Source organism: Plasmodium inui (assembly GCF_000524495.1).
Source record: "Plasmodium inui San Antonio 1 unplaced genomic scaffold supercont1.2, whole genome shotgun sequence".
NCBI lineage: Eukaryota > Apicomplexa > Aconoidasida > Haemosporida > Plasmodiidae > Plasmodium > Plasmodium inui.
Genome location: NW_008481836.1, coordinates 1,637,034 through 1,661,943, shown reverse-complemented (window position 1 = coordinate 1,661,943; position 24,910 = coordinate 1,637,034). Strand labels below are relative to the sequence as shown.

At 46.3% G+C, this 24,910-nt stretch overlaps 6 protein-coding genes across 6 annotated transcripts; 3 read left to right on the top strand and 3 right to left on the bottom strand.

The window, feature by feature from the left end:
* Nucleotides 1-178: 178 nt before the first annotated feature.
* C922_00816 (hypothetical protein) lies at nucleotides 179-6,051 on the bottom strand (the record flags this gene model as incomplete). The annotated part of the gene is made up of 2 exons (XM_008816428.1): nucleotides 179-208; nucleotides 370-6,051. The coding sequence occupies 2 exons, from the start codon at nucleotides 6,049-6,051 to the stop codon at nucleotides 179-181; spliced, it is 5,712 nt and encodes a 1,903-aa protein (XP_008814650.1).
* Nucleotides 6,052-8,229: 2,178 nt separating this feature from the next.
* On the top strand, nucleotides 8,230-10,416 carry C922_00815 (adenosinetriphosphatase; the record flags this gene model as incomplete). The annotated part of the gene is made up of 1 exon (XM_008816427.1): nucleotides 8,230-10,416. The coding sequence occupies one exon, from the start codon at nucleotides 8,230-8,232 to the stop codon at nucleotides 10,414-10,416; it is 2,187 nt and encodes a 728-aa protein (XP_008814649.1).
* Nucleotides 10,417-11,404: 988 nt separating this feature from the next.
* On the top strand, nucleotides 11,405-11,884 carry C922_00814 (hypothetical protein; the record flags this gene model as incomplete). The annotated part of the gene is made up of 1 exon (XM_008816426.1): nucleotides 11,405-11,884. The coding sequence occupies one exon, from the start codon at nucleotides 11,405-11,407 to the stop codon at nucleotides 11,882-11,884; it is 480 nt and encodes a 159-aa protein (XP_008814648.1).
* A 2,523-nt stretch (nucleotides 11,885-14,407) lies between these two features.
* C922_00813 (hypothetical protein) lies at nucleotides 14,408-16,060 on the top strand (the record flags this gene model as incomplete). Its single annotated transcript, XM_008816425.1, has 1 exon — nucleotides 14,408-16,060. The coding sequence occupies one exon, from the start codon at nucleotides 14,408-14,410 to the stop codon at nucleotides 16,058-16,060; it is 1,653 nt and encodes a 550-aa protein (XP_008814647.1).
* A 1,251-nt stretch (nucleotides 16,061-17,311) lies between these two features.
* Nucleotides 17,312-19,326, bottom strand: C922_00812 (hypothetical protein; the record flags this gene model as incomplete). The annotated part of the gene is made up of 6 exons (XM_008816424.1): nucleotides 17,312-17,383; nucleotides 17,512-17,566; nucleotides 17,764-17,864; nucleotides 18,003-18,116; nucleotides 18,350-19,108; nucleotides 19,246-19,326. 6 exons carry the CDS (start codon nucleotides 19,324-19,326, stop codon nucleotides 17,312-17,314), a joined length of 1,182 nt encoding a protein of 393 aa, XP_008814646.1.
* A 1,905-nt stretch (nucleotides 19,327-21,231) lies between these two features.
* On the bottom strand, nucleotides 21,232-23,139 carry C922_00811 (hypothetical protein; the record flags this gene model as incomplete). The annotated part of the gene is made up of 1 exon (XM_008816423.1): nucleotides 21,232-23,139. One exon carries the CDS (start codon nucleotides 23,137-23,139, stop codon nucleotides 21,232-21,234), a length of 1,908 nt encoding a protein of 635 aa, XP_008814645.1.
* Nucleotides 23,140-24,910: the final 1,771 nt, after the last annotated feature.

Below are 24,910 nucleotides of genomic sequence, written 5' to 3'. Positions count from 1 at the left end.
CCACGCAAATGTTCTCATGGTTACTACACCTCGGCGCAAATATTGTCATGATTAGTACACCTCCGCGCAAATGTTGTCATGATTAGTCAGTCCTTAGTTCCGCGTCCTTGCAACGAGCTGATCGATTGAACAGTCAGACATGTTTACTCTTCTTTTTCGTCCTTAACGGAATCGGGGTTTACTTCATGTTGTACGAGATGACATAAGCCTGAAAGGGGGAAAAAAAAAAAAAAAAAAAAAAAAAAAAAATTACGCCTCTCCTTTGAGCAATTTTCCGTGTGTATAAAAAATGTGCCAAGCTGCAAAAAGCAGTACACCACAGGGAGGGTTTTTTTTCCCCCTCCGTTTTGCGGGAACACGCCCACCAACCTGATCGTCACGTTCAATTTTCATTGTGCGCGAGGGGCAAGACAGAACGAAGAGCTTGCGGGACGTCTTGCACAGCGGCGAAATGTCCATGTAACGCAAAATGCCAATACACAAACACTGCTTGTTGTGAAGGAAGTAGGAGAAACATTTGTAAAAACTCTTCTTGTAAAAATAAGATGGGATTGGAATCAAATTCACCTGACCTGTACATAACTTTAAATTCTTGTGGAAAGCTTTGGCGTTCTTGGAGTATTCATTTATGTCGATCCCGATGAGGGAATAAATGACTGAGTACTCAATGGCGTATTTACTTATGGGTAGGGAAAAGGATACCAAATTATGTAGCATCTCGTCCACAAAAATGTTGGCAGAGACCAACTCAAATGTGTAAATATACTCTCCACAATTTTCCCAGATCTTGTTCATCTTCTCATTGTCGTTATAATTTTCATAGGACAAGTTGATACTTCCGTCGATATACTCCAGGCTCTCCGAATTTTTAATCAAGCAGATGAGGTAGGGGTTCCGGTTGATGTTGAAAATGCTCAGCGTTTTGCACTTTTCCCGCAGCGACAAGTGCGACCCTCGCCAAGGGGGAGAGGCGGACGACGCGGAGGATGCAGCAGATGAGGCAGGAGACGACGCAGATGACGAGGCACAGGATTCCGCCGAAGATTCCAGAGAGGATGTCGCAGGTGGCCCTGTCGACGAGCACGTCTTCTTCACCCTTATCATCTCGTTCAGTTGAAACGGAGCGTCACTGGCGAACACCTTCTCGTTAATATTAACGGCCTTGATCTCCTTTTTGAAGACCTTTTTCACCAAATTCATGTAATTGAACCTGCTTTTCAGCACACTATTGTACAGCTGGTATATGACGTTCTTTATTATGATTACTTCGTTGTCGATCCGGTAGGCGTCTTTGTCAATGAATAGGCTGTGGTTGGCGTTGAAGATGATGAGCCTCTTCGCGTAGAACACGCCTGCCTGTATAAGGTTCGTGCTGTTAAGGGCCGAGCCCCGGATGAACGCCACGTTATGGGAGAAATTCATCAGGTCGTTCTCGTAATTGAATTTTGGTACATGAAGAGACAGGATGATTATGTTGTATTTGATTTTTCCCCCAACCCTTTTTTTCTTTCGCGAGGAGTCATCGCCCCGGGAGTCATCGCCACGGGAGTCATCGCTACAGGAGATGTCGCTTCCTCGCCTGTTGACATGCACGATGGGTTGTTCGCCTCGCGGTTCCTTCTTCGTCTCCCCCGTTTGGAGCTTTTCCCCCTTCTGCCTTTTCCTCTTCCTTCTGTGCCGGAGCCAATTGCCCGGGTTCACCTGCAGGTGCTTGAGGAACAGGTGTATGTTGTCTGGCCAGCCGCACACCAGCAGCAAAGGCTTGTCCTTCTCGATGAAGATGTCCCGGTACGCCGATATGTAGTTGTCGACTTCGTAGATGCCAAGGAAGAAGTTGTAGAGGAGGTTGCTCCTCCGGGGTACCTTCTCCTCCTCAGATTGGTGCTCCGTGTGCCGTTCTGAGTGGCGCTCCGATTGGCATTCCGCGTGGCGGTGCACCGACCCGTCGGCCTCGCCGCGCCCCTTCCCGTCGCTTCCCGAATTGCCGGCGCTCGAGTTAAAGTTGACCTTCCCCCTGGCGGGGTTCACTCCAGCCGAGTTCTCCTTAGTGGCGTTCACTTTAGTGGCGTCCCTCGGCGCGGCGGCATTCCCTCTGAATCGCTCGCTGATGCGGCGGTCGTTGTACTCATAGACCTTCTTCGAGATGTTCTTAATGGAGGACAGCTTGATGAGATTATCCAGGCTGGTCGTCAGGACAATGCCAGAAAAAGCAGATGTGTAGTAAAACTTGTTCTCTTCCCCAATGATATAATCCACAGGGTTGAGGAAAATTTCTTTATTGATTGTTATTATGCCAATGAGGAAGGCACTATACTTCTGGTAGAGATACTCCGTCGCAGTCTGGAAAAGAAACCCCCTCATGCATTCAGGGAACTGGAAGCGATAAATGTTGTACTTTAGTCCCTCCAGGTAGTAATACATATTCACACTGACCCTGTCCAGCATGTAATAATAATTTCGATAGCTCGGTGTGCGTGAGAAGTCCAGTTCGTCGATGGAGTTGAGTGGCAGCATTTCGTTGTAATTGGAAGCGGCCGTTCTTCCCTTTCCCCGTGTGCTTATTTTGTTTTCCCCTTTCGGTTCGCTGCTATGTTGAATTCCCACCTTGTCCGTATTAGCCGTATTGGCGGTATGGAGGGTACCCCCTTTCCGGGCGGACTTGCCCCCCTTGAGGTAAGAGACTGTCCCCCCAAAAGACATGTCCGAGCTGATGGAAGAAATATCGCTACCCTGGTTAATCGACACACCACCGTTATTCATCTTTTCCCTGTTCTTCCGTTTTAATATTCTATTATACATGAGTAGCTTCAAATCGATGATATACTTCTTCAGGCTCTTCACAGCCTTCGGTTTGTAAAAAAAGTTAATTATTAGAAAAAAGAGGCCCTTACAATTAATGCTCTTAGCAAGGAGAGCATATTTGAGTTCTTCCATGCTGAGGTAATTATACACCTTCATCGATTTTACCAGTTCCTCGTAAGTGTTATTAGAGAGTTGTATAGTGATGGGAAGGAGTGTGTGGCAAATGTTGTACGTTCCTATAAATCGGAGGAGACACTCTTGATCGTCTTTTTCCTTCACCACATGGGAATCGTTAATGTTAATATTCATCTCCAAATTGTTCATATTATTTTTACTTATCTCATTTTTGTAGTCGGAGAGAAAATCGGAGTATTTCCACTTCTTCGCCTTTTCTCTATTAAACTTGTTTATTATATTATTGTGCAATATATCGTTTGATGTGATTTTCTGATTCTGGTCATTGTTACTGAAATTTAAGTTATTGCTGGCAAGGAAGATCTGTTGATATAGGAGGGTATACTTCTCCGCGTCCACGTTGTTGAGAATGTAAAGAGCCCTCGCATTAATTACCGCATCGTAGATGATACTAGGACAGATGAAGCATTCGTTTCCTCCGTTAATGCACAGCTTGATGTTGGTGTTCTTCACGATGCTTCCATAGACAAAGCGATAAATAACGACTGGTAGGGGAGTGAAAAGAAATATGGACTCTACCGAATTAGGGAAACTATTATTAATGGCCTTGCAAATGTAGAGAAGCTGAGTTGGGCTCACTGGGCCAAGGATAAGTATATAATCATCGTCCTGTTTTGGAATAATGCCCATATTTGTCTTTGGACTAAACATGGCTTCTTTCAGTCGCTTGAATTGAGCCCCGACGAAACTGATGCAGGTGACTATAATGAACATCGTGAGGCACTTCCCTGCTGGGGTCACTGGAGTGTAGTCTCCGTACCCAACGGTCGACATGGTTATCACTCCGAAGTAGACAAAATCGAGGGGACTCACAAAGTCACGTTCTATGTCTGGTGCTTCTAATATGTACATAATGCCCGAAAAGGTAAACAGAATCGCTAACGCCAGAATGATTATCCCAATGATTATAATTTTCACGTCGCTCAACCAGAAGAAGCACGAACTGATGGTGCTCTCTGCTCTGACTAGCCGCAAAAATCGAAGAGGACCTAAAATCAAAAACCAGTAATTTTGGCTGTACTTATTTTCACATATAGCGTTCATTATTAGCGAAGAAACTGGCGTGGTAATAAAATCGATAAGTGAGAAAAAGGAAAATATATACTTGAGCTTATTATTCGTGAAGTACAGTCCGAAGAAGTAATCGAAGACTCCACACCACTGGAAGGTGCACTCAATGTACCCATAGAAAGACGGCACGTTCTTCATGTTCCATGCTGTTATTTGGAAATTTTTTGGGTTCCTTTCCATATAGCTAGCTGCCCACAGCCACACGATACACCACATGACGATGCGAATTAAGATGGCGATAATCCACACCGGCTCGTACGACAAATAATGCATAAATCGGTGTTTTATGTAGAGGGATAGCCCCCTAAAGAAAAGGAAGATATTATTCGTCGATTTGGAAGACTTCATATTGTAATTGATGAAAAAATAGAAGAACTTCTTCACTCGGTTCACCCATGGGATTCTTTTAAAATATCGAGTCCTACCTCTGATTAGCTGTCTATACTGGTGTTTTTTCTTCTGTTTCTTATTGCTAAACAGGATTGCACTCTTCGCTGCGTAGAGGCTCGTCGCCGCGTCGGTGTTCTCTTTCGTGTGCGACTTTATTTCCCGGTTCAGCATCTTCTTCGGCCCGCTCTCCTCCTCCCCCTCATCATCGTCGATGTCCTTGTCGTCCACGGGATACTTCGCTATCCCCTCTGTCCTCCTCCTCCTTCCCGCGTCACTCCTCCCAACGTACACCTTCTTGTACCTGCCCGAGTCCCCGTCCCCCTGGCTGTCCGATGACGAGTACTCCGAACTCATCGAGCGCATGTTCTCCGTGTGCGACTTCAAAAACTCAGTAACCATATTATTTTTATAAGACGAAATGAAGGTGAGCGGCACGTACTTATTATATATGGACGATTTCCTCGCCTTTACTTTGTTCTTGTTTGCGACAAATTTGCTCGTCGGGTGACCCAGCAGAATCTTGATATTGTCCAGACTAGCCGAGTCTCTCATCATCATGTCATTCTCTTCGTCCAATTTCATGTTAAAGCTGAGTGATCTTGACAGAGTGAAATTCTTCTTCTTCTTATTCACTTTCTTCATATCGCTATTCATCCACATGTTGCAATCATCCAAGTAAATGCTCTGTCGCTTGGGGCCGCTCGTTGCTCCGTGGTGCAGGCGGCTATTCCGAGAGACGTCTCCGGAAGGGGCTACCCCGTTGGGAGGCTGCTCCTCCTGGGGGGCACCCTCTCCCGGGCCATCCTTTATTATGCCCTTCTTCTTTCCCTTCTTCGACTTAAACCCAGTAAAGAGCGTCTTAATGCTGTACCGTTTATTATTCCTGTTGATGCTGAATAAGGCGAAGGTGTTCCTGCGTCTTTTGCTCTTTCCCCTCTCGATGCTTATAGAATCTTTGTCGTCACTGTTCGACGGACTATCGTAGTAAAACGGCTTGTACTGATGAGAATACTTATTTACATTCCTCGCTCGTGTAAACACATTCTTAATCATTCGATAGAAGAAGGGGAACTGCAGCAAGATATACGAGATCAGCATGCTGCCAAACTCAAGGATTAGTATATAGACGATGATTATCGGTCCATAGTTTGTCGATATATCGATGGACGCGTAGAGAATCAGAATGACGATTAGTAAGCTAAGCATCGAAGTGAACGCTTTGTATATATAATTCAGTACTCTAAACATTTGGATTCGATTTTTTTTTTTTTTTTTTTTTCTTCTGTTTTGGATAGCATAGCTGGTTCGCTCAAATGTGTTATTCTTCCTTTCGTTGTCCATGCTGCCTTCTTCCTGCTTACTCAAGCTGCTGCTCCGTCTCCTGCTGTAAGCGGCATCGTCTCTTTTCCACTGATTTCGTTGTCCATCCCTCGAACTGCTGAAAGGATCCCCTTCTTCTGCTTGCTCTTCCTCTCGGCACTCGTTCAGCTGGAGGACGTTGGCCGAGATCACCACTTCCTTCTTGGTCCCTTCTGCTTCTTTCTTCGCCGCATTATTTCCTCCCTTCATGTCCTTCGCGATGCTGCTTTGCATCTTGAAGGAGGGGGACTTCTTAACAGCGATCGGGAAGTGGCTCGACTCATTTGTATCCTCGTTATATTGCCAGATGGAACTTGCGCGTTGGGCCTCCCGAGTGGTGAGTCCTCCCGGTTTATTAGCCCCCCTGTGGGTGAGTCCCTCCCGAGTGGTGGATCCTCCCAAAGAGAGGCGTCCCCCTCGACAGCTTCAGACCACGCCCCCCGGAATGAACCGCTCGACGCAAACTCTCCTTCTACTTTCCACCTGGAGACCTCCCGTCCAATGCATAGTAAACGCATGCACACCGTCTCTGGGTGTGTGTGTCTGGACGGGATACGTCACCCACGGGCAAGAAACCCCATGGCCATCTCTCGCATTAACTCACCCCAGGCGCTCTTTGCAATCGTGCAGGGGAGATGGCTTGGTGCCGGTGCGGCCTCTCAAGGGGGACGAAAAAAATTTGCCCCAAGAGGGACGTATACTTGGGCCACACAAGCGGAAGGAAATTTATTAAAAAAATGTCAATCTGGTTGATCAGAAAACAAAAGGACTGAACGAACAGGAGGGGTGAACAAATCTCCTCAAAGAGAAATAAATGCTGTCACCTTTCGAAGGTGAAAAAAAAAAAAAAATTAATTAAAACGCCAATTGTATGGAAATACCTGCACAATTTTTACACTTCAAAAAAAAAAAAAAGAAAGGAAAGGAAAAGAAAAAAGAAGAGAACAGAAGAACGGAAAGGAAAAGAGAACAGAAGAATGGAAAGGAAAACAAATCAGTCACATGACAATACATGATAATCTAGTGTAATTGCAAATTTTGCAAACTTGTTTTTTTTCTTTTTTCCTTTCTCGCTGTGCATAAAATCGTACAAACTGCACTATTGACGAATACGGCGCTACCCCACGAGAAAAAAAAACTCACCCGATCTGCGTTCACGTGTTCTCATGTTTCACGATGGAACAAGTGTATATGTCATTAGTATGCCTGACGATTGCCCCTGATGGGTTATTCAATCTTCGTCCGTTTGAGTATCTTCCCCCTGGTGAGAGTTGCGCAACGCCCGTGAGACAATTCCCACGTAGGCGAAGGATTCTTGCGGGCGGGCCGTATGCCCAAGGAGGGTGTTAGGGAGAATATTCCTCAACGGAAGGGGGGGGAAGAAGGATCCACATCATGTCGAAAAGTGTGTAGCAACGGGGTCGTTACGCCATGGCAATAGGGTTGTTACGCCGTGGCAACATGGTGACAACCAAATGGACACACACATCGGGGAAATAACGCCCCGGGCAAAAAGGGGGCCGCTTTTTTTTTTCCCGGCACCCGTTGGAGGCGCCATCCAATTTGGTCATGCTACACAGGGAAGGAGTCGAGCAGGTTTACACAAAATGTAAGTGCATACCTTCTTAGGTACTTTTGCGCATATTTCGATACATCCAACACGTGGTGAACCCACGAGTGCTCGCCTAGTCGACCGTTCCACCTTTCGCCGCAACGGGTGGCCCAGGGCCAAATGAGAATAAATCCCCAATTGGGGCCCGACCCCGCTGTGCATGCACCCGGATTTTGAGGACCAAAAAAAGTCGACGTCACAAAGGGGGAAAGAATTTTTTTTTTCTCTTTTTTATACCTTTCTCGATACAAATACCACTTCGCTAGCCACGCTGGAGAGCAGAAGCGTGCCCACCGCATCTTTTTTTTTTCTTTTTTGGTTCAAATGAGGCATCTCGAAGGTTCTTACCGGCGTATTTATGGGAAAAAAGAAAAAAGAAGAGAAAAAAAAGTAAAAAAAGAAGAAGAAATTGTTAAGGACCACAAAAATCGTGTATACATCTTAAGCACAAGGGATCAGTCGCTGCAAAAGTTAACGAGTGAACTGCTCACCTCACCTACAAGTGTGTTCTCTCACCTTTTCGATGTTGTCGTCCGTGCTGCTCTTCTGCAAAACGTGCAAAGCGGAAAGGGCGAAGTGCAAATCGCAAAGTGAAAAGCGTCGAGGGAAAAGAAACGGCGTGGAGGGCACACGGAGAAGTGACTCCACAACAGGAGAGCCAGATAGGGAACTACATCTGCTGAGAGGCTATTTAGCTGCCCCCCCTTCCACCGCTACCCTCTGCATAAAAGAAGTATCGCACAATTGGGGCCCCCTACATCTGGACCCTCTGCACGTTTATCATCGTCTTTGCTGCATACATGAAAGGCGTACTGGGGCTCAAGTGCGTCAGTTGCCGGGCCAGTGGGAGGGTGCCCCTCGTGTCGAAAAAATTCCTCTTCATAAATGCCGGATCGAAATCAAAGTTCGGGTCGGGTGTGGTAGGCCAAAATAATAAGAACGGGCAGGTAACCGCCAACGCGTCGAAGAGGACAGTTTTTATAGAGAGTAACGTGAAAAATTCTCACGTGCGGGAGGAGCTACACAAGAGCGCGGTGGGCGCCCACACGGATGAATTTGATACCTCCACGGATCAATTCGCTACCCACGACAAGGACGTACTAGACAGTTACAATAACGAGCTGCCACTCGATGGGGTAACCCAACAGGGGAATCAGGCTCCCCCCCTGGGGGAAGAAGACTTTGAAGAATATTCCCAATTTGACCGACATGATGGGCGAGGGAAGGATGATGGAGAAAATGGATTCGTGAACTACAGACGTAGGGAAGGCACGTTTAATAACCATGACAGAGGAAAGAACAGACAAAGCCATGTCATGAGCGGGAGAGGACACAAGTACCAATCCGCATCGAGGTATGACGACGTGGAGGAAGGAGATGAGTACGCGAGGAGACCATCGCCCTCCAGTAGAACATCCTACTCGAGAAGTCTAAACAATCAGGATAGATATGCTCAACTTGGAGAGAATCTAAAAGACATCGAATGGAGCAAGGTAGATGCAAAGGTGCAGAGGCAGAACCTGCTTGAAAGTTTTGGCGAAAGAAAGGAACACATTTCATCTGAACAGTTAGATGCAGAACTGAAGAGAATGAACATTTACGTGAACAAAGAATCAGCTGTACTAAATAATTTAGCTAGAAACTTCTCCGATGTGAACTTCCACGATGCGATAGTGAGCCATCTGAATGCAAAGTTTAAAGAACCGACAGCTATTCAGAAGGTTACCTGGCCTATCGCACTCTCGGGAAAGGACCTAATAGGCGTAGCCGAGACGGGCAGCGGGAAGACCTTGGCTTTCGCTCTGCCCTGCCTTATGCACATCTTGAAGCAGAGGGAACGTCAGGCGGAGCGAGAGAGCGAGTGGCAGCAGGGGGAAGCGGCCATCGGTGAGGAGTCCACCCAGGTGGGAAATGAGAAGAGGGAACTCCCTCGTGAGGCAACCCAAGGTGGTACGGAATCTGCTACACAAGCTGATACGCAAACTGCTACACAAGCTGCTACTCCACGCGATAGGTACGCCCCTGAGGGGGATCGAACTGTCTACGGGCTCATCCTCCTACCCACCAGAGAGCTCTGCATGCAGGTAGTGGACGAAATAAAAATATTCGAAAAAGAGCTGAACATTAGAAGTGTTGCTGTTTATGGAGGAGTCCCAAAATACGGACAAATTAGTAACTTAAAGAAAGGGGCCGATATCGTAGTTGCCACCCCGGGAAGACTTCTTGATTTTCTCGAAAACGGAGTGATTCATTTGTTGAAATGCATCTATGTTGTTATTGACGAAGCGGATAGACTGCTCGACATGGGATTTGAAAAACAACTAAAAAAGGTGATGACTCAAGTTAATAAAAACAAACAGCTGCTATTCTTTACAGCCACTTGGCCTGAACAGGTGAGGAAGCTGGCATACGACTTCTCATCGTTCGATCCAGTGAAAGTACAAATTGGAAAAAGCGAATTAACTGCAAATAAAAATATACAACAGAGTGTGATTGTTAGTTCGTCTATCGATTTGAAGAAAAAGCTACTTGACTGGCTGAAGCAGAACTATGAGGGAAATAAAATTCTAATTTTCTGTGATACGAAAAGGAATTGCGACAATTTGTGCAAAGAGCTTCGCTATCATCAGTACAATGCGCTGGCCATTCATGGAGATAAAGAACAGAGGGAGAGAGACAGGATCCTAAACAACTACAGAAGTGACCGTTGCAACATTTTAGTTGCAACTGATGTCGCTTCAAGAGGGCTGGACATTAAAAACATTTCGATTGTTGTTAATTATGACCTGCCCAATACTATCGAAGATTATATTCATCGAATTGGCCGCACTGGCAGGGCTGGGCAGAAGGGGAAGGCCATTTTGTTCTTCCCCTACGATTACTATGTGCCGCAGAAGGGTCGATTCGCCAGGGACTTGGTTAAATTGCTCAGCAAGGCCAACCAGGCCGTCCCAGCGGAGCTCCGCGAAATTGCCGGCACGAGGTGATGCCCAAGTGGGGTAGCGGCAGGGGGTGTAAGAAGCATTATGTGTACAAATGCGCACGCATCTATGGAGGAGTGTATTACCTGTCCATGTGTACGTGTGTCCCCCGTGTAAATACATAGACACCCCTTTTTTAAAAACTTACAATTGACACGAAAGAAATGGAAAGGCGGGAGGGGTCAAACCGCCAGCCTCCCCGCCTGGGGCACTTTCCTATATGTGAAGGGGCCAACTTCGGCTTTCTCCTCAAAATAATAGTCACCTGAACGTTCATACGATTTTTCTTCGAACTTCTGAAGAGGTCATTTTAAGGCGCTTCCAACTCAGCAGTAGTTATTGTGCTGTCCCGCTAGTCTGGCGAATGGGCAAGGGTACCCTTGTGCGCCAGACATTTTGTTCCCTTTTGTCTGTCCTGTTTTGCCACGCGGGAGGTAACATATCCGTTAAGGTTGCAGCCAACGGTTGGTGTTTTTTTTTTTTTTTTCTTTTTGCGCGCGCCACGGGGCACATCCCTCCGATCATTTCGCCACACCCATTTTAGCTCGTAAAAAAATATAAGAAAAAGATTAACCAAAAGGAACAGCAACTGGGTTTGCATTTAAAGGGGGCCATTTAATTTCTCGCTCATTTTCTTTCCATCCTATACCCTGGAAGGCATGGAAAAAAAAAAAAAAAAGTTAAACGCACGTTGAACAGGGCAAAACGAGTATCCCCTCATTTTTCACTGCAAGGGGTGTACAGAACAAACAGACTGCTGACCGATGAAGGGATGTCAGTGGGATACGGCATGGAGGTCCTATTAAATTTGGTTCGATCAATTTAACATCTTTCCAGTTCCCCCCGCTTAAGTATTCTCGTTGGGGGGAAGGGGAGAGGGAACCTCCGCCTGTCCACAAAGAAGACAAAGCGTGGATACCAGACACAGATAGCGTGCGCCGAGACTTTGCCCCCATATTTTGCACAACGTAATGCGTAAAACGAAGCATCAAACATGGAAATCGACGTGCAGTGCCTGATTCGTGCACTCGCGTATTTCACAAAAAATGACGACGGAGAACTGTGCGAAGAGGATGTTAACTCAATTTTTAACAAAATCCTTTCTCAAAATTTGAGCCATGAAGATGTGCGTGACTTGATAAGAAATGTGAAAGAAAGCATACAGTGGAATAGGCCCAATTACGTGGAGAATTTCGTGTTGACACCCTCCATTTTGCATATACTCATAAACAGACAATTAAAGAAGCATGACTTGCAGACCATTTTTAAGGACCTGTTCAGTTGCATCGAGTCCAAGGGAAAAATTGGAAAAACTGAGTTAGGGAAGTTCATAGATCTCTGCAAAAGAAACACCGCCACAGAGGACTCATCATTGAGCTTGAGTAAATTCAATTTTGACCTGGCCAATTCGGGCAAAGACATTGACTACGACACGTTTCTCGGTTTGATGGAGAACTATTTGAAAAAGGCGTGACAGATTGGGAAGGGGCCTACTCATACGACAACTCAACAATGGGTAGGGGCTTTCCCGTTGGGGTTGAAATATTCACACACTGGATGTGTACACAAAGAGGACATTTTTTTTTTTTTCCTTCTGTTTTATTAACCGTTCAGGCGTTTTTTTACAGGCCACGTTAGGGACAGTCCCGTTTGGCAGAACCAATCCGCCTTGTCTACCACTCCGTTTTTGATCCTGTGTTCGTTTCTGTGTTTCTCCCGTTTAGAGACGTCCGCGGGGAAAGTGTTTTTTTTCATACGAGTAAAGTTTGTTTTTAAGAAGTTCAATATTTTTTAGCTAGCTTGCTAGCCATTACAATTCGTTTTCCTCTCCCTTGTTGGAATGTTTTTTTTTCTCCATTTTCACCTGAACAGGTCATACAATTTGACCTTTTGCACACAGACAAACGAATGCGGCATGAGTTTCTACCACCCTTGCTGTATTTCATCTTGTTAAAATAAAAAAAGCGGAATTTTGATAATTTAATAAGGTAGTTTCGATTATGCGAGTTGGTCCTCGTTTCACCTTGAAGTTCTTTTTAACCCTTTCGAGATAAAATGTCGTTTTGAACTAGGAAGGGAATAAAAACCGCGCTTACGAAAGGTGGTTCGCTCTCTCGCGCGGCAGCTATAAGGAAAATGTACAAATGTGAAGTTGTTTGCATGCGAACTTCGTCATTAACGTGTTCGCTTTGTCAATAATTTTTGCCTTTTCCTTAAAAGTGCACCCAGAAATGGGGATCCCCTAGGTCACATAATATTCGCGTCCTCAGGGGGGTGTGAAGAAGAAAAAAAAAAAAAAAGATAAATAAACCTAAATGCTTGTGATTTCACTCCTTTTGATTGACCCCAAGCTGTAGCACCCTTCGTCCTCTCGCATTCGTTGAAGTTGTTTTTATTTTGCGTCTGCATGATCCATCACGCCTGCTTCATTCTTGTCATTTTTTCGCTCTAGTGTTTTATGCCTATAAATTATACAGATTGGTGCGTCGCCCTTTTTGGCCCATTTATCGTGACAGCAAAAAAGGTTAATTGCACTGCAGGGCACTTACACTGTTAGAGAATGCCCGACCGAGAACATTTCTGAGTAATGACCGAGTCGGGGAGCGAGGGAAAAATGAAGGCATATTTCTTCCCCGTGGTCGTGCATAAGGCGAGAAAGAGGTGTGGCCTGTGTTTGCTCGTAAACCCGATTACTCCATTTAAGCAAAACCCCCCCGGTGCGCTTCCCCTTGCGTCACTTTTTAAAGCCTGCGTATGGTCGAAGTGCCCTACGTCCAATGAGCAAATATTCCCGAATGCATGCATTTGTTTTGGGCATATATCTTTTTTACAACACAGATTGAAAAAATCCCCCAATGGGGTTAAAGATCGGTTTAAAGATGGAAAATGGGAAAAAAAAAAAAAAAAAAAGAATCATCCCTAATTCGCCCCTCGTCGTACTTTTTCAAGTGCACTTTTTCGATAAATTATTTTGTGTACTTATTTGCATGTATGCAAGTGGGGACATGCGCAAAAGTGAGTGTATGTGCATAAGTGCATGTCACTAAGTGCACGTGTAACCATCCCGCTTGCGCATTTGGGACGCTGGGTATACACCTTTCGTATGCACCTTTTGGGGGGTGCTCTTATGAGTCCACTAAGATAGAAGTCTCCATACGCCGGAAGCCTTTTTTGTTTTTTTCCCCCCGTTATTCCGATCTGACCACTTCGAGGTTTGTGTAGAAGTGGTCGCTTAAAAAGTGGTCTCTTAAAAAGTGGTCTCTTAAAAAGTGGTCTTTTAAAAAATGAGCCTTTCGTTGAAGAGAGATTCCTTAAAGGAAAAGCTGTTTCCAACTCTGGCAGCGACAATTGTGCATCCCTTTTAGCGAAAATCTGGCAGCAGGAGTCGTTCCGCTTGTTGGGATCCCCCCCTGCATGCCGTCCACTGCACGTGGCTCTACGTAGTGGCCTTGCGCAGCGGTTTCTCTCAGAAGTCTCCCCATCGCGGTTTGCCTGCCCATTTGCTTATCGGCTCCTCGGCAACCACTCCATTTTGTTTCCATCGACAATTTCAAGAACATTTTTTAATCTCCCCTTTTTAAATTAACAATTGAATCCCCTTTTAACTTGCCACCTTCCCTTTTATGTTAAACATTTCATTTCGATCTTCCGCATTGATCTACCATCACAAGTCTTTATTGTTTTGTTTCTCTGATTTTATCAATTTTGATTTTGTTGCTTTGTAGGCGTTTTTTTTTTTCCACTCTTTCTTTTACATAATAAATCAATAAATAGAAGCCGCCGTCAGCAATACTCCATCGCCGCGTGGTTACAACAGTCCGCAAAGAGGTACACATAAGGAAGTACCCAACTGCCTAAGCCTCTACATACGGGACTGTATACACCTCTGCATACGGTACTGCATAAACCTCTGCATGCTCCCGAGCAGGCATCCATCTCTTCGTCGAAGGAGGTGTTCCCAGGAAAGAAAGCCTACGCCCTCTCCCCATGCGTAAAAATGGTGCCCTCCGCACGAGTGGCAACCTTCCTCCTCGTGTGCGCCCTGCTGTGTCTGGCACCAACAATTGGAAGAGAAAAAAACGCGCCAAAAAAAGAAGAAAACCTCTTGCAAAAGTTAAGGAACAAATTAATAAACTACATTGCAAGCAAGAAAAAGTTTGATTCGAACGGATGGGTAGACTTGTCGCTACTCCAAGGGGAGAGGTTCCAACAAATCGACCTACGTATCGAAGATAACAAGGTTCTTTGCAACTCCAACAATCAGATTCTCGAAGTGGCTGTGGTGAAACAGAAGTTGCTAGGGGACACGGGCGATGCGTCCTATCATGAGTTAACAGTGCAAAGTAAGAAGGTTGCCCCCAATGCGAATCTGCTCACCAGAATCCCGTTAATGCAGATGAGATTGCAGAAACATCAGGGGGAGGGAACCGCACTTGTAACGGGATTAAGGTTGCCCTCCCTGCGCGGATGGAACTCCTTCAACGGATTTCCCTCCTTCAACGGATTGCCCTCCTTCAACGGATTGTCCTCTCACGCATTGCCCCCCAATTTCGAAGGCTACATCGTATGCACAAAGAAAGACACAAATGCTCTGCTCGTTCCAAAGACAGTGAAACCGGTCCAGTTCATGTCAGGCCCATGGAAGGTACGAGTAAGCATAGACTTCTATCGATGCCCACTCTCCAAATTTGGAAGAATATTCCAGCTCACCATAATCGACGAAGTAAACGTTTTACTGAACAATGAAAAGACCTTCATCTGGCCAATCCCTCTTACGTCCTTTTCCCAAGTGTACGATTTCCATTTAGCTGTAAGGGAATGTAAAAAAGGGAAATTTTGCGAGCTAGAGAAGACAGCAAACAAGGATGGAAACAATGGCACTCTTAAATTGAACTGCCCCAATTGGGGGAAGACAAACAAACTTACCTTAGCGAATGCATTGCTCCTTTCAGCCTACCTTGGCATGAGCATCACCCATATTTTGTCCTACCCCTACATGAACTTATCAAAGGAAGATTATATAAATAGAAAGTACCATGAATTTTTAGGGGATTCTCCAAGGAGCCCCAAACGAGTTATAAAGGCCTCCTACCTTAGTGACCAGTATGAGGAGGAAGAAAACAGAACTTCGCTAAAGAGGGTGAGTCTTATGACGAACTTACTCTTCCTAGGAGGAGCAGGACTTGCCAATGCTGCCTATGGGGTTAAAACTCTCCTAGATATCGTCAAAAATCTGAACAGCATAAATGACGAGTTTGAAAGGGGCTTCTTTTTCTACCCCTGGGAGCTGCGCTACCCGCAGATATACCTCGCCATAGAGCAACCAGTAAGGAGCGACAAAAAAGCACAGCCAAACGGGGAAGCGGCGAATGACAGCAAAGTAGAGACGACGTACGAGACAGACGCTATTCAGATAGTCCAAACGGGAAACATAAAGGGCAACGAGGCGGGAAGGGAGGACAGCGACGAGCAGCGAGACAAACAAGCAAACGGAGAGGACAACAGACAGGCCACTGGAGGGGGAGGACTAACCCAACCGAAGAACAACAAAGGTGAGAATGACAGCCAAGCCAAGGATTCCAAGGTACCCCCCAAAGAAAACAAACCCAGCATCGTAAAAATCTTCGAACAAAATATTATGGGCAATTAGTTTCACAAGGATCGTTGCCTCTCTTCCCCAAAGAGATGGCTTCAAACCGAAGTGTGTTTACCGGGGGAGCATTCAAAGTTGTGGAGGGACACCAGACCACACGAAATCGGGCAAGCGAAAGATAAAAAGAAAAAAAAAAAAAGTGGGCACGTGAAGGTCTTTCCCCCCCGTCAACACGCCGGAATTTTTGTACCATACATGAGCAAGCATTTAAAAGGTTGCACTGAAGTGGCTATGTGTGAAGCGCTCCTGTGAAGCGTACATCTGAAGTGCCTATGTGTGAAGTGTTCATCTGAAGTGTTCATGTGATGTGTTCCTGTAAAGTGTTCATTTGAACTGTTCATGCGGAGTGCTCATTTGAAGTGTCCATTTGAAGTGTCCATTTTTAACTGCTCTTGTGAAGTGTGACCGGCACCCCTTGTTGCGCACCTGTATATATGTAGAGCGAAGTAAAGTTTTGACGGGAGCTGCGGCGACCTCTGCGCCTCGCATGCGCCCCAATTGTAAGCCTTTCTCCGAAGCACGACGTGTCCACATGATTTGCGCAGTGACCCCTTTCTTTTTTTCTTTCTTTTTTAACCATAGAACATTGCAAGGAACGATAAAAAGAGGTGATCCAGACCTACTGATTCGTCGCTACGGGGATGCAACGATAGGGACATATGCCCCTTCCCTTATGACATGAGAGGAAGGCGACCTACATTGCGCGTATCCTGGACACTCTGTCTGCATGTGGCCTTGTCGGTCTCTATCCACGCAACGCGTATCACGAACGATACATCGATATCACCCCGTGAAAAAAAAAATCCTCCATTTGGTCAAGGAATCAGTTCTTAAAAAGGGGCCGCTGGTCAAGCAGACCATAACGGCGAGGCTGGATGGAAAGGAGACAACTCTTTGGGCCCACAAATCCTACTTAACAGTTGAGCTTAAAAAAAAATTGGCGAATTGAATTGAAAGAAACTGAAAGGCGGTGTGGGTGTGTCGTGTGCGTGTATAACTGGGGGATCAATTGGCTCTCGAAGACGAATGGGAAGGGAGTGAAGAACAAACAAAATGCGAAACGCTAAATGTACACAAAAAAATGGGGAAAGAAAAAAAAAAAGGATAAGTGGGCGCAAATGGACCGGCAACGTCATTCCCTTCGTTAGTCGTCATCATCCACTGTGCAATCAGAAGGGTTTTCTCCCCCTTTGGATTTATTATTTATTTATGTTATTTTTATTTTTTTCTTCTTCCCGCTTGGTCACCCTAAGACAACATGAACGTCTCCTCCTTCTCGAACTTCAAATCCACCAGGGGAGTGTCCTGGACCTGTTGGACCTGCGGGGAGGCACAACAGAATTCACATCGATTGGCATGCACGCGAGTATTATACCTATGTGCTTATGTATAACCCTAAGGGGTGTGTGCTCGGGGCCACTGCCACACATGCGCCCCTCTGTCGTTACCTTGTCCCCCGTTTGCAGCTCTATGGTCCCATTCTGGTATTTGCAAAACTTCCTCCTGCGAATGGCCGAAGGGGGAACAGCAAATATGTATGCGTAAAATATATATGCGTAAAATATAAATGCGTGAAATGTATACGCGTGAGGTATATACGCGTGAAATGTATATGCGCGTCTGCTCACTCGGCGTGTAGGACGGGAAACGCTGCACTACTTGCACCTTCGCTTAAGGGCCTCCTCCCCTCATGCACTCACCGCGGATATATTTGGTAAAGGTTGTAGCTGCTCCTGAGGAGAAGAGAGGGGCCGAACTCCGGCCTGTTTACCGACTCGTACTCAATCCAGTAGAAGACGTCCTGGGGGGAGGGAAAAACATTAACGAGGGGAAGAGAAATGGGTACCAAATTATATCCCTAGATATGTGATCAATGTGGAAACGAAATGCACAAACGCGAAGGCCATCTCTTCATCACTCCACCGCTCCATCGCCCCACCGCCAACGTCTTCGTGACGCAGAACCGCCTGTGGATCTTCCCATTCGAAAGTTTAACCATAAAGTTGATGCAGCTTCCCCCCGTGGGTTCTTCTTCTGCTGGTGGGGGCAAATTCTGCGCAGGAGAAAAAGAAGGGGGGAGGGGGTGAATCAGGAAGTGCATTTCATTCAGGTGGCGACGCATTAGCCTATACACATGTCGAGTTACATCCACATGCGCGCACTGTGAAGAATGATAAACTCGCCGGCATGCAAAGTGCATCACGTGGAGACTTTTACACGGATGGGATCTGCGTGGATTCCCCGCTGACTCCCGGCTGACTCCCCGCTGACTCTCCGTTGACCCACCTTAACGTACTCCTGCATGGAGAGCCGCAGCGCCATCTGCAACTCATCGTCCGCGTCGTGTGCAGTGGTCAGATCGTTCCCCCCCTGGTCATTCAACTTCCGCCCTCCACCCTCCGGCCACTTAAATGTGTTAGCTTTGTCGTTCCCACTGGAGGGAAAAAAAGAGGTCTTCTCACCACGGGTACCAGAATGAACCCTTTCCTCCATTATAAACCCATTTGAAGACACTCCAGATATTTCAGAAATCTGACTTGTACAGAAATAGAACTGATTGGGATTCTTCGCCACAAAGTTAACGTCCGCCTTGGGCAAAGACACATAAGGATTTATATTCTGAACAGAAAACACATGGTACTTGTGAATAATGTCATTGAAATAATATTTCAGATTAATGTCCTTTATATAGAGGGGGCCACTCTTTAGGCTGTCGAGAACATACCACGTGTTGTGTATTTTTCTGATACCAAACCAGTGTTGCTCTAAATTGCAAATGTATCCTATGTCTTGATGATCACTTGAAAGGATTTTTTTTAAATCATCTTGGAATGTATTTTTCACGGAAATGTTTTTCCTTCTAAGACATTCAATGAGGACTGAGATGTTTATAAATCCATCGTCCAAGACGTTGGATGAGTTTCTTCTGACCAAGTCATTCATACCGCTTCCTCCAGCTCCTGCGCTGGACTTGAGGAACTCCCGTTCCTTTTCGTCGATTTCTCTGCCGATGGCGGCCAGGGCGTCTTCGCTGTAGTGAGGGCCCTGCAGAGGTGGGGGGGGGATGGGTTTGGTGAAGATCCTTTTGGTGGGAATCGCCTTGGCGGGTGAACCTTTCGGATGATCCCCCATCGGGTGTCGCTTTCTCAAGACCGCTTTCCCTGGGCCGCTCTCCAACTTACCTGCAGGATGGCGTTTATGCAGTGAAGACCGCACATCCGGTCGTTGCCCTGCTTCTCCCAGTACACATATTTCTTGCTCATTGTGTCTCCCGCTGCTTTGCGTTTGCCTTGGCTGCACCACTTGCCTGTGCTACGTCACTGTGCTACCTCCCTCAGCCGGAAGTTTTCCCACACTAGGGGGACACGTACTTCTAATGCTACCTGTTCAGGCGGAATTACCCTGTTGAGCAGTTGCGCATTACGCCGCGTGCCTCCCTTGTGCAAAGAAGCTCCCCACGGGAGGGTGCATGCAATCTTCTTTATTTTCTCACAAAAAAAGGGGATTGAGTTAGCCAGCGGGTGCTTACCTAATCTACTTCCGGGGAAAAAATAAAATAAAATAAAAAAATACATCCGGTCTTTAACAAAATGACGCATAGGGGGGGTAATTGTAGCATGGTGGAGGGTACAGGAGATGTTAAAATGCCTCCGCTCCGATAGCGCTGATGACATTACTTCGCATCGCCCTTTCATACCAATGGTATGGTAGCGCGAAAAAACATTACGGAGAAAAAAAAAAAAAAAAAAATTCAGCGAAAGGTTACCGTACGCGCAAAAAAAGGCTGCCTACCAAGGGCGCCGTGTTCCTTGCGCGCTTCGTCACATATGGAGATTTCGTTGAAGCGATAATTTTCCCTCATTGGATGGTTTGCAAAGTTGCACCTTGTTCAGGTGCTTCCAATCTCGGCGGAGGCGGCACTTTAGTTCGGGGCGCCAAAGGATGTACTTAACTCAGTGCGGCGCAAGAAGACGGGGCTTGCCCCACATGGAAAAACACACAAAAAATAGGGCCACGATGGCGCAAGAAATGCATGTAAAGAAACCCCTGCACTGACGCAGAAACGATCGAATTGAGAACGGACAAAGCGAGGAATTAGCGGCAGTCCCCCCAAGTTTCTTTTCCCCCCCGAGGGCCTTCACATGCAACTGAAGGAAAAAGGGGGCATATGCTCTCCTCCTGAACAAAGCCCCACAAGCTATGCCCCTTGGACATACACCCCACGTGAAGAGATACGCCAGTATCACATGCGGTGAAAAGGTGACCAGGTGGCCAAGCGAGAACCCCCCACGCAAAACACAACCTATCGATGTGTACACAAAGGTAGCGAGTAAAGGGCACGATCAACTTTCCACGTCACATTGCACAAAGGAGTATGGTACCCGTGTGTTGAAAAAAGGTGTCCCACGTTTCGCGAAAACTCCCGTCTGTTTTTGTTCCCTCCCCGCATTGGGGCAAGTCAAATGGTGAGATGCACAACTTGCATGTTGAAACTTTCGCAAGGTTGTTCTCAGGGGATACCGATGAAACGTAAAGACAACAACTTTGTAGAGCAGCCATCCAAGTTAACCCCAGGCGCAGGGGATGATAAACCGAGCAAACTCTACACTGCCTCTCGAAGTTGTTAAAACTGCTAAATGTAGCACTTCCTACAAGGAAATTAAAGATTCATGTGACAACAGCGTGGCGTACTGCGAAGTGGGACACCTCTCAACGCGATGGACGCGGGAATGATGGAATAGTGGTACACACAAATTGGGAACAGGAAAAGGAAAGAGGAAAGAAAAGAGGAAAGGCGAAAGACAGAAAGAGATACACTGAGGCATACGTTGCCCCCATGATAGACTTAACCATTCGGTTGTCCATCGCCGGGGGAGTAAAACCTACGAACGGGCGAAGCAACTGTGGCGATAAAACAAATCTGTTTTTAAAAACTGGAGGAGAATTGACTGTCAAAGTTGCACACGCAGCTAGCCATTCGTGTGCAAAAGGTCAGACAAAAAAAAAAAAAAAAAAAAAAAACGGTCAGGTGAAAAACAAAACGGTCAGGTGAAAAACAAAACATTCGGGTGACAAAGGACGAGGTAACTTGGGTAAAAGAATCCCAAAGGTGTCACAAAGGAATTACCGAACAGACCGCTCCGCGCACACCTTGCAGCACTCGCCACTCATCGCAGGAAGCGCAGCGGAATGACGGCCAGCCCGTTCCTGCTGCGCGTGCGTGTCCACTTGCCATGCTTCATCTCGTCCCCGACGGCGGCAAACAGATACGCATAGTTGGGCGAGAAGGAAAGCTTGCTTACCGCGCCATCCACCGGAACGGCCAGGATCTTCCGCATGGTAGCCGACGTTTTGCTAAGGCTCTTGTACTGCCAAAAGTTTACGTAACCATCGTACGACCCAGAAATGAAAATGTCCGTGAACGGGATGCTAACAAGCGCCGTCACTGCGTACGAACTGTGTGCATTTTTGCAAATACAAATGGGCTTCTTATAAGAAGAGGAAAAAATGTAAATATGGCCAGAAAACGTCCCCGCGATAAAGACCCTATTGTTAAGGGAACAGCAGGACTCCACAATTTCGTAACTTAAGTTAAACAAAATATGGTTATCATTTTTGGTGTTCCAAAAACGGAGAGTATAATCACTCGAACTGGTAATTAATTTATTTTGGCTTAAAGAAGTCATGCTTAAAATGTTGTTGGTATGTCCCAGATAAGTATTAATACATTTGTCCAAAAATCGCAAGTCCCATAATTTAATCGACTTATCGTAGGAAGACGTGAAGAAGTTGTATTCCATGTTTAACTCATCCGTGTTTTCATTGCTCCCAACAATTGCGCTAATGACATTTTTGTGTCCAACAACAGAATGGGTACACGTTTTTCTCACTCGGTTGTCCCATGTGCTTATTAAATTGTCCGCCCCAACAGATATGAAGAAGGAATTAAATTTGTGACAATACAAATCCATTACGGTCTTGAAATGGCTTATTCCGTTGCTCCTTCCTAAGTGCTGGAAGGCGCTGGGGTTTCCTTTATAAATGTGAACCTTCTCTCCTCTAGCTATGTCCCACTCGATGATGCAGGCGTCTTTACCCCCCGTGTAGGCCGTGCTGAGGGAAACATTGGGGAAGACCTTCGCCTCCATGGCGTGTTTGGCGTTGTCTCCAAACGGGTCGCCTCCAAAGGGATTGCTTTCCTGCGCCCAGTTCCTGGGATTATCCTCTTTGTAGAACTTCCCGCTGTTGTACCCTGCGTACACGTCGCTCTTATCACACTCGGCAGTTCCCACATCGTACTCGTAGTAGTCAAAGAAGGAAAGGTTAAAATCTGGGCAAGCAACGCACGTGACGCTCTTTTTGTGTCCGCGGAAAAAGAAAGCATGTTCAGCAGGTAGGTTAGTTTGGCCGCTTTGACTGCTCTGACCGTTTTGACCGCTTTGACAGCTTTCACCGCTTTCGCCGCTTCCACCTGAACGGTTCATGCAAGGTGGCCCCTTCTTGGCAATCCCTTTGGAAGCAGCCAATTTCTCGTCATGCACAATTCTGATTTTATTTCCCAAATTTAGGAGCGCTTTCCTGCTTCTTTGCCTCTCCCTTTGCATCATCAGTTTGCTGATTTGTTCCCTCTGCTCGTCATTTCCGTGGGAATAACGGTTGTCGCTAAAATTCGAATCCGACTTGTCTTCCTCATCACTGTTCTCAGGGGAATCACTTTGGGACTTGTCATCATTGCTGCTTTGTATACCCATATCTCTGAGGTACTTTTTGGCCAGGTGTATTTTCCGCTCTTCCGGGTTATTGAAGGCGTTTCCGTTTTCGTCCCCACTGCTGCCGTCCTCATCGAGGTCACTTGCATCGCCATCTGTTGCGTCTTCATCCGTGATCTGTCCCTCAACCGATGCGAGGTGGCGTTTTTTCGTCTTCCCCAGCTTCGTTCTCTGGTTTCCACTTTCCGATGCCTCCGAGGACAGTATGTCGTCGGACTCTATCTCGGAGTTGTACCCCTGCTCCTGCCTACCTCCATAGCTTTTCTTCTTTATTTTGAAGGATTTCTTCCTCTTGTTGAATTTCATTCTTACGCTCTGCGGTGATGCTTTGAATTTAGGAGCGTCCAATCGCGGGCGTGAAAGAAAAAAAAAAAAAAAGCTGAACAAAATTAGTTCGCCGTTTCCGCTGATCCGTTCCGCCTTTCAAGCCACCAATCTGTACTTTATAGGCTAGCGAATTCGTGAAGGAAGAGACCCCAGCCTTTGTGGCTAAACTGTATTCTCCAAACAATTGTACAATATCCCTCGTAATTATGTCGCTGTTCTTATCCTTACGCGGTTTGTATGAACGTCTGCGCATCACTTGGATGGTCACCTTAATTTTTTCGATGCCTCACTTTTTTATTTTATTTTTTTCTTTCGAACGAAACATGATCTTTTTCTTTGCTGTGTTGTTCCCTTTTTGGAAAAAAAAGATACCCCGCGAAGGTTCGCAAAAATATTGAGGCACGCAATGTGGGGGAGAGGAACTGTCGGGGCGGCGTTATATAATAGCCCACCTTTTGCAGCGGGGAAATCGTACTATATTTTTCCTCGGAGAAGTACCGTCGTACCGTTGTTTTCGTTTCTTCTTTCGGAATAATGTAGCCAATCTGTTCATATTACTTCGACGACGCGTTATTTTTTTTTTTTTTTAATTTCCCCTCGGGTCACTCCACGCCGTTCTTACTCGGATTGCCAATTCGGCACGAAGTGAACCAAATGAATGGGAAAAGTGGGAGTCTTTTTTTTTTTTATCTCCATTCGTTTGCATACCCAATAAGGGATTTTTTTTTTGCTAAGCAGTCAGGATCATTCTGCGGGCATACAACTTCTAATAATTGTAAGTATTTTTTTTTTTTTTCTTCTTTTTGGAGAGGCATTCTCCGCGATGTTGAAATGAATAACGAATTGCGCAACGTGGAATGAACACAACAAATAGAGTTAGGTCTGCCATCACTTGGCGAAGGCATACCGATGGGAGATGCCTTCCTCGTTTGTAAAGGACCACCCCGTCATCAACACACAGTCACAATGTTAAGCGGTTTTACACTCCCATTTTCGTTAACGCTGGGGGGGGTGGGGGCGTCACCCGCTCGGCTGTCCACTTTGGCGCGGCCACTTCTCCTTCTCGCTCGTTATGTCCCATCTGGAGTTGTCCCCGACGCTGCAGGATAGATTTAAGCAGCCCCGTCAGTTGCAGACCAGTTGGTAGTGTCCCCTACACTGCTACTCCTTTTTACTGCGCGGGAATCAGGAGGGGGGCCGCCCCAATGGCAAATCAGTTCCGCCACTGCAAAGGGTTCCCCGTTTGTGTACCCTTTTGTAAAAGCAGAGTTGAGTTCCCCTTTTGACGAGAGCGGGCTGGCTGCTTCCGAACGGGGGAGTGGTTATTGAGAAAACAACAAAAAAAGAGAAAGAAAAAAGGTATATGCTTATATAGACACACGCTCCCTCTAGTTAGCTCGATCGATCGCTTTGCCCATGTACCAAGCGACATGGCCGAGGGAGAAAAGAAACGAAACAGTTTTATCGACCAATGAGGGAGTAACCCATCCATTAGACCCCCTCCGTTTAATGCTCTCCCAGCATAACTCAACGTGCGAAGCTCGCCCTGTCACGGGGGAGGGGTTAACTAACCACTCGCTTGACATGCAAACGAGAAAGGTTCGTGTGTTTCCCATTTTGTCACCCCCTGGAAAGACTCCCCTTTTGCGTTAAATTACTCTCTCGTGTTGGAGGGGCCCCAAACTATGCAAACAAATGACGGAAGTGTTACTGCATATTTAGTGTATCACTCGCGCCAACTCATTGCTCA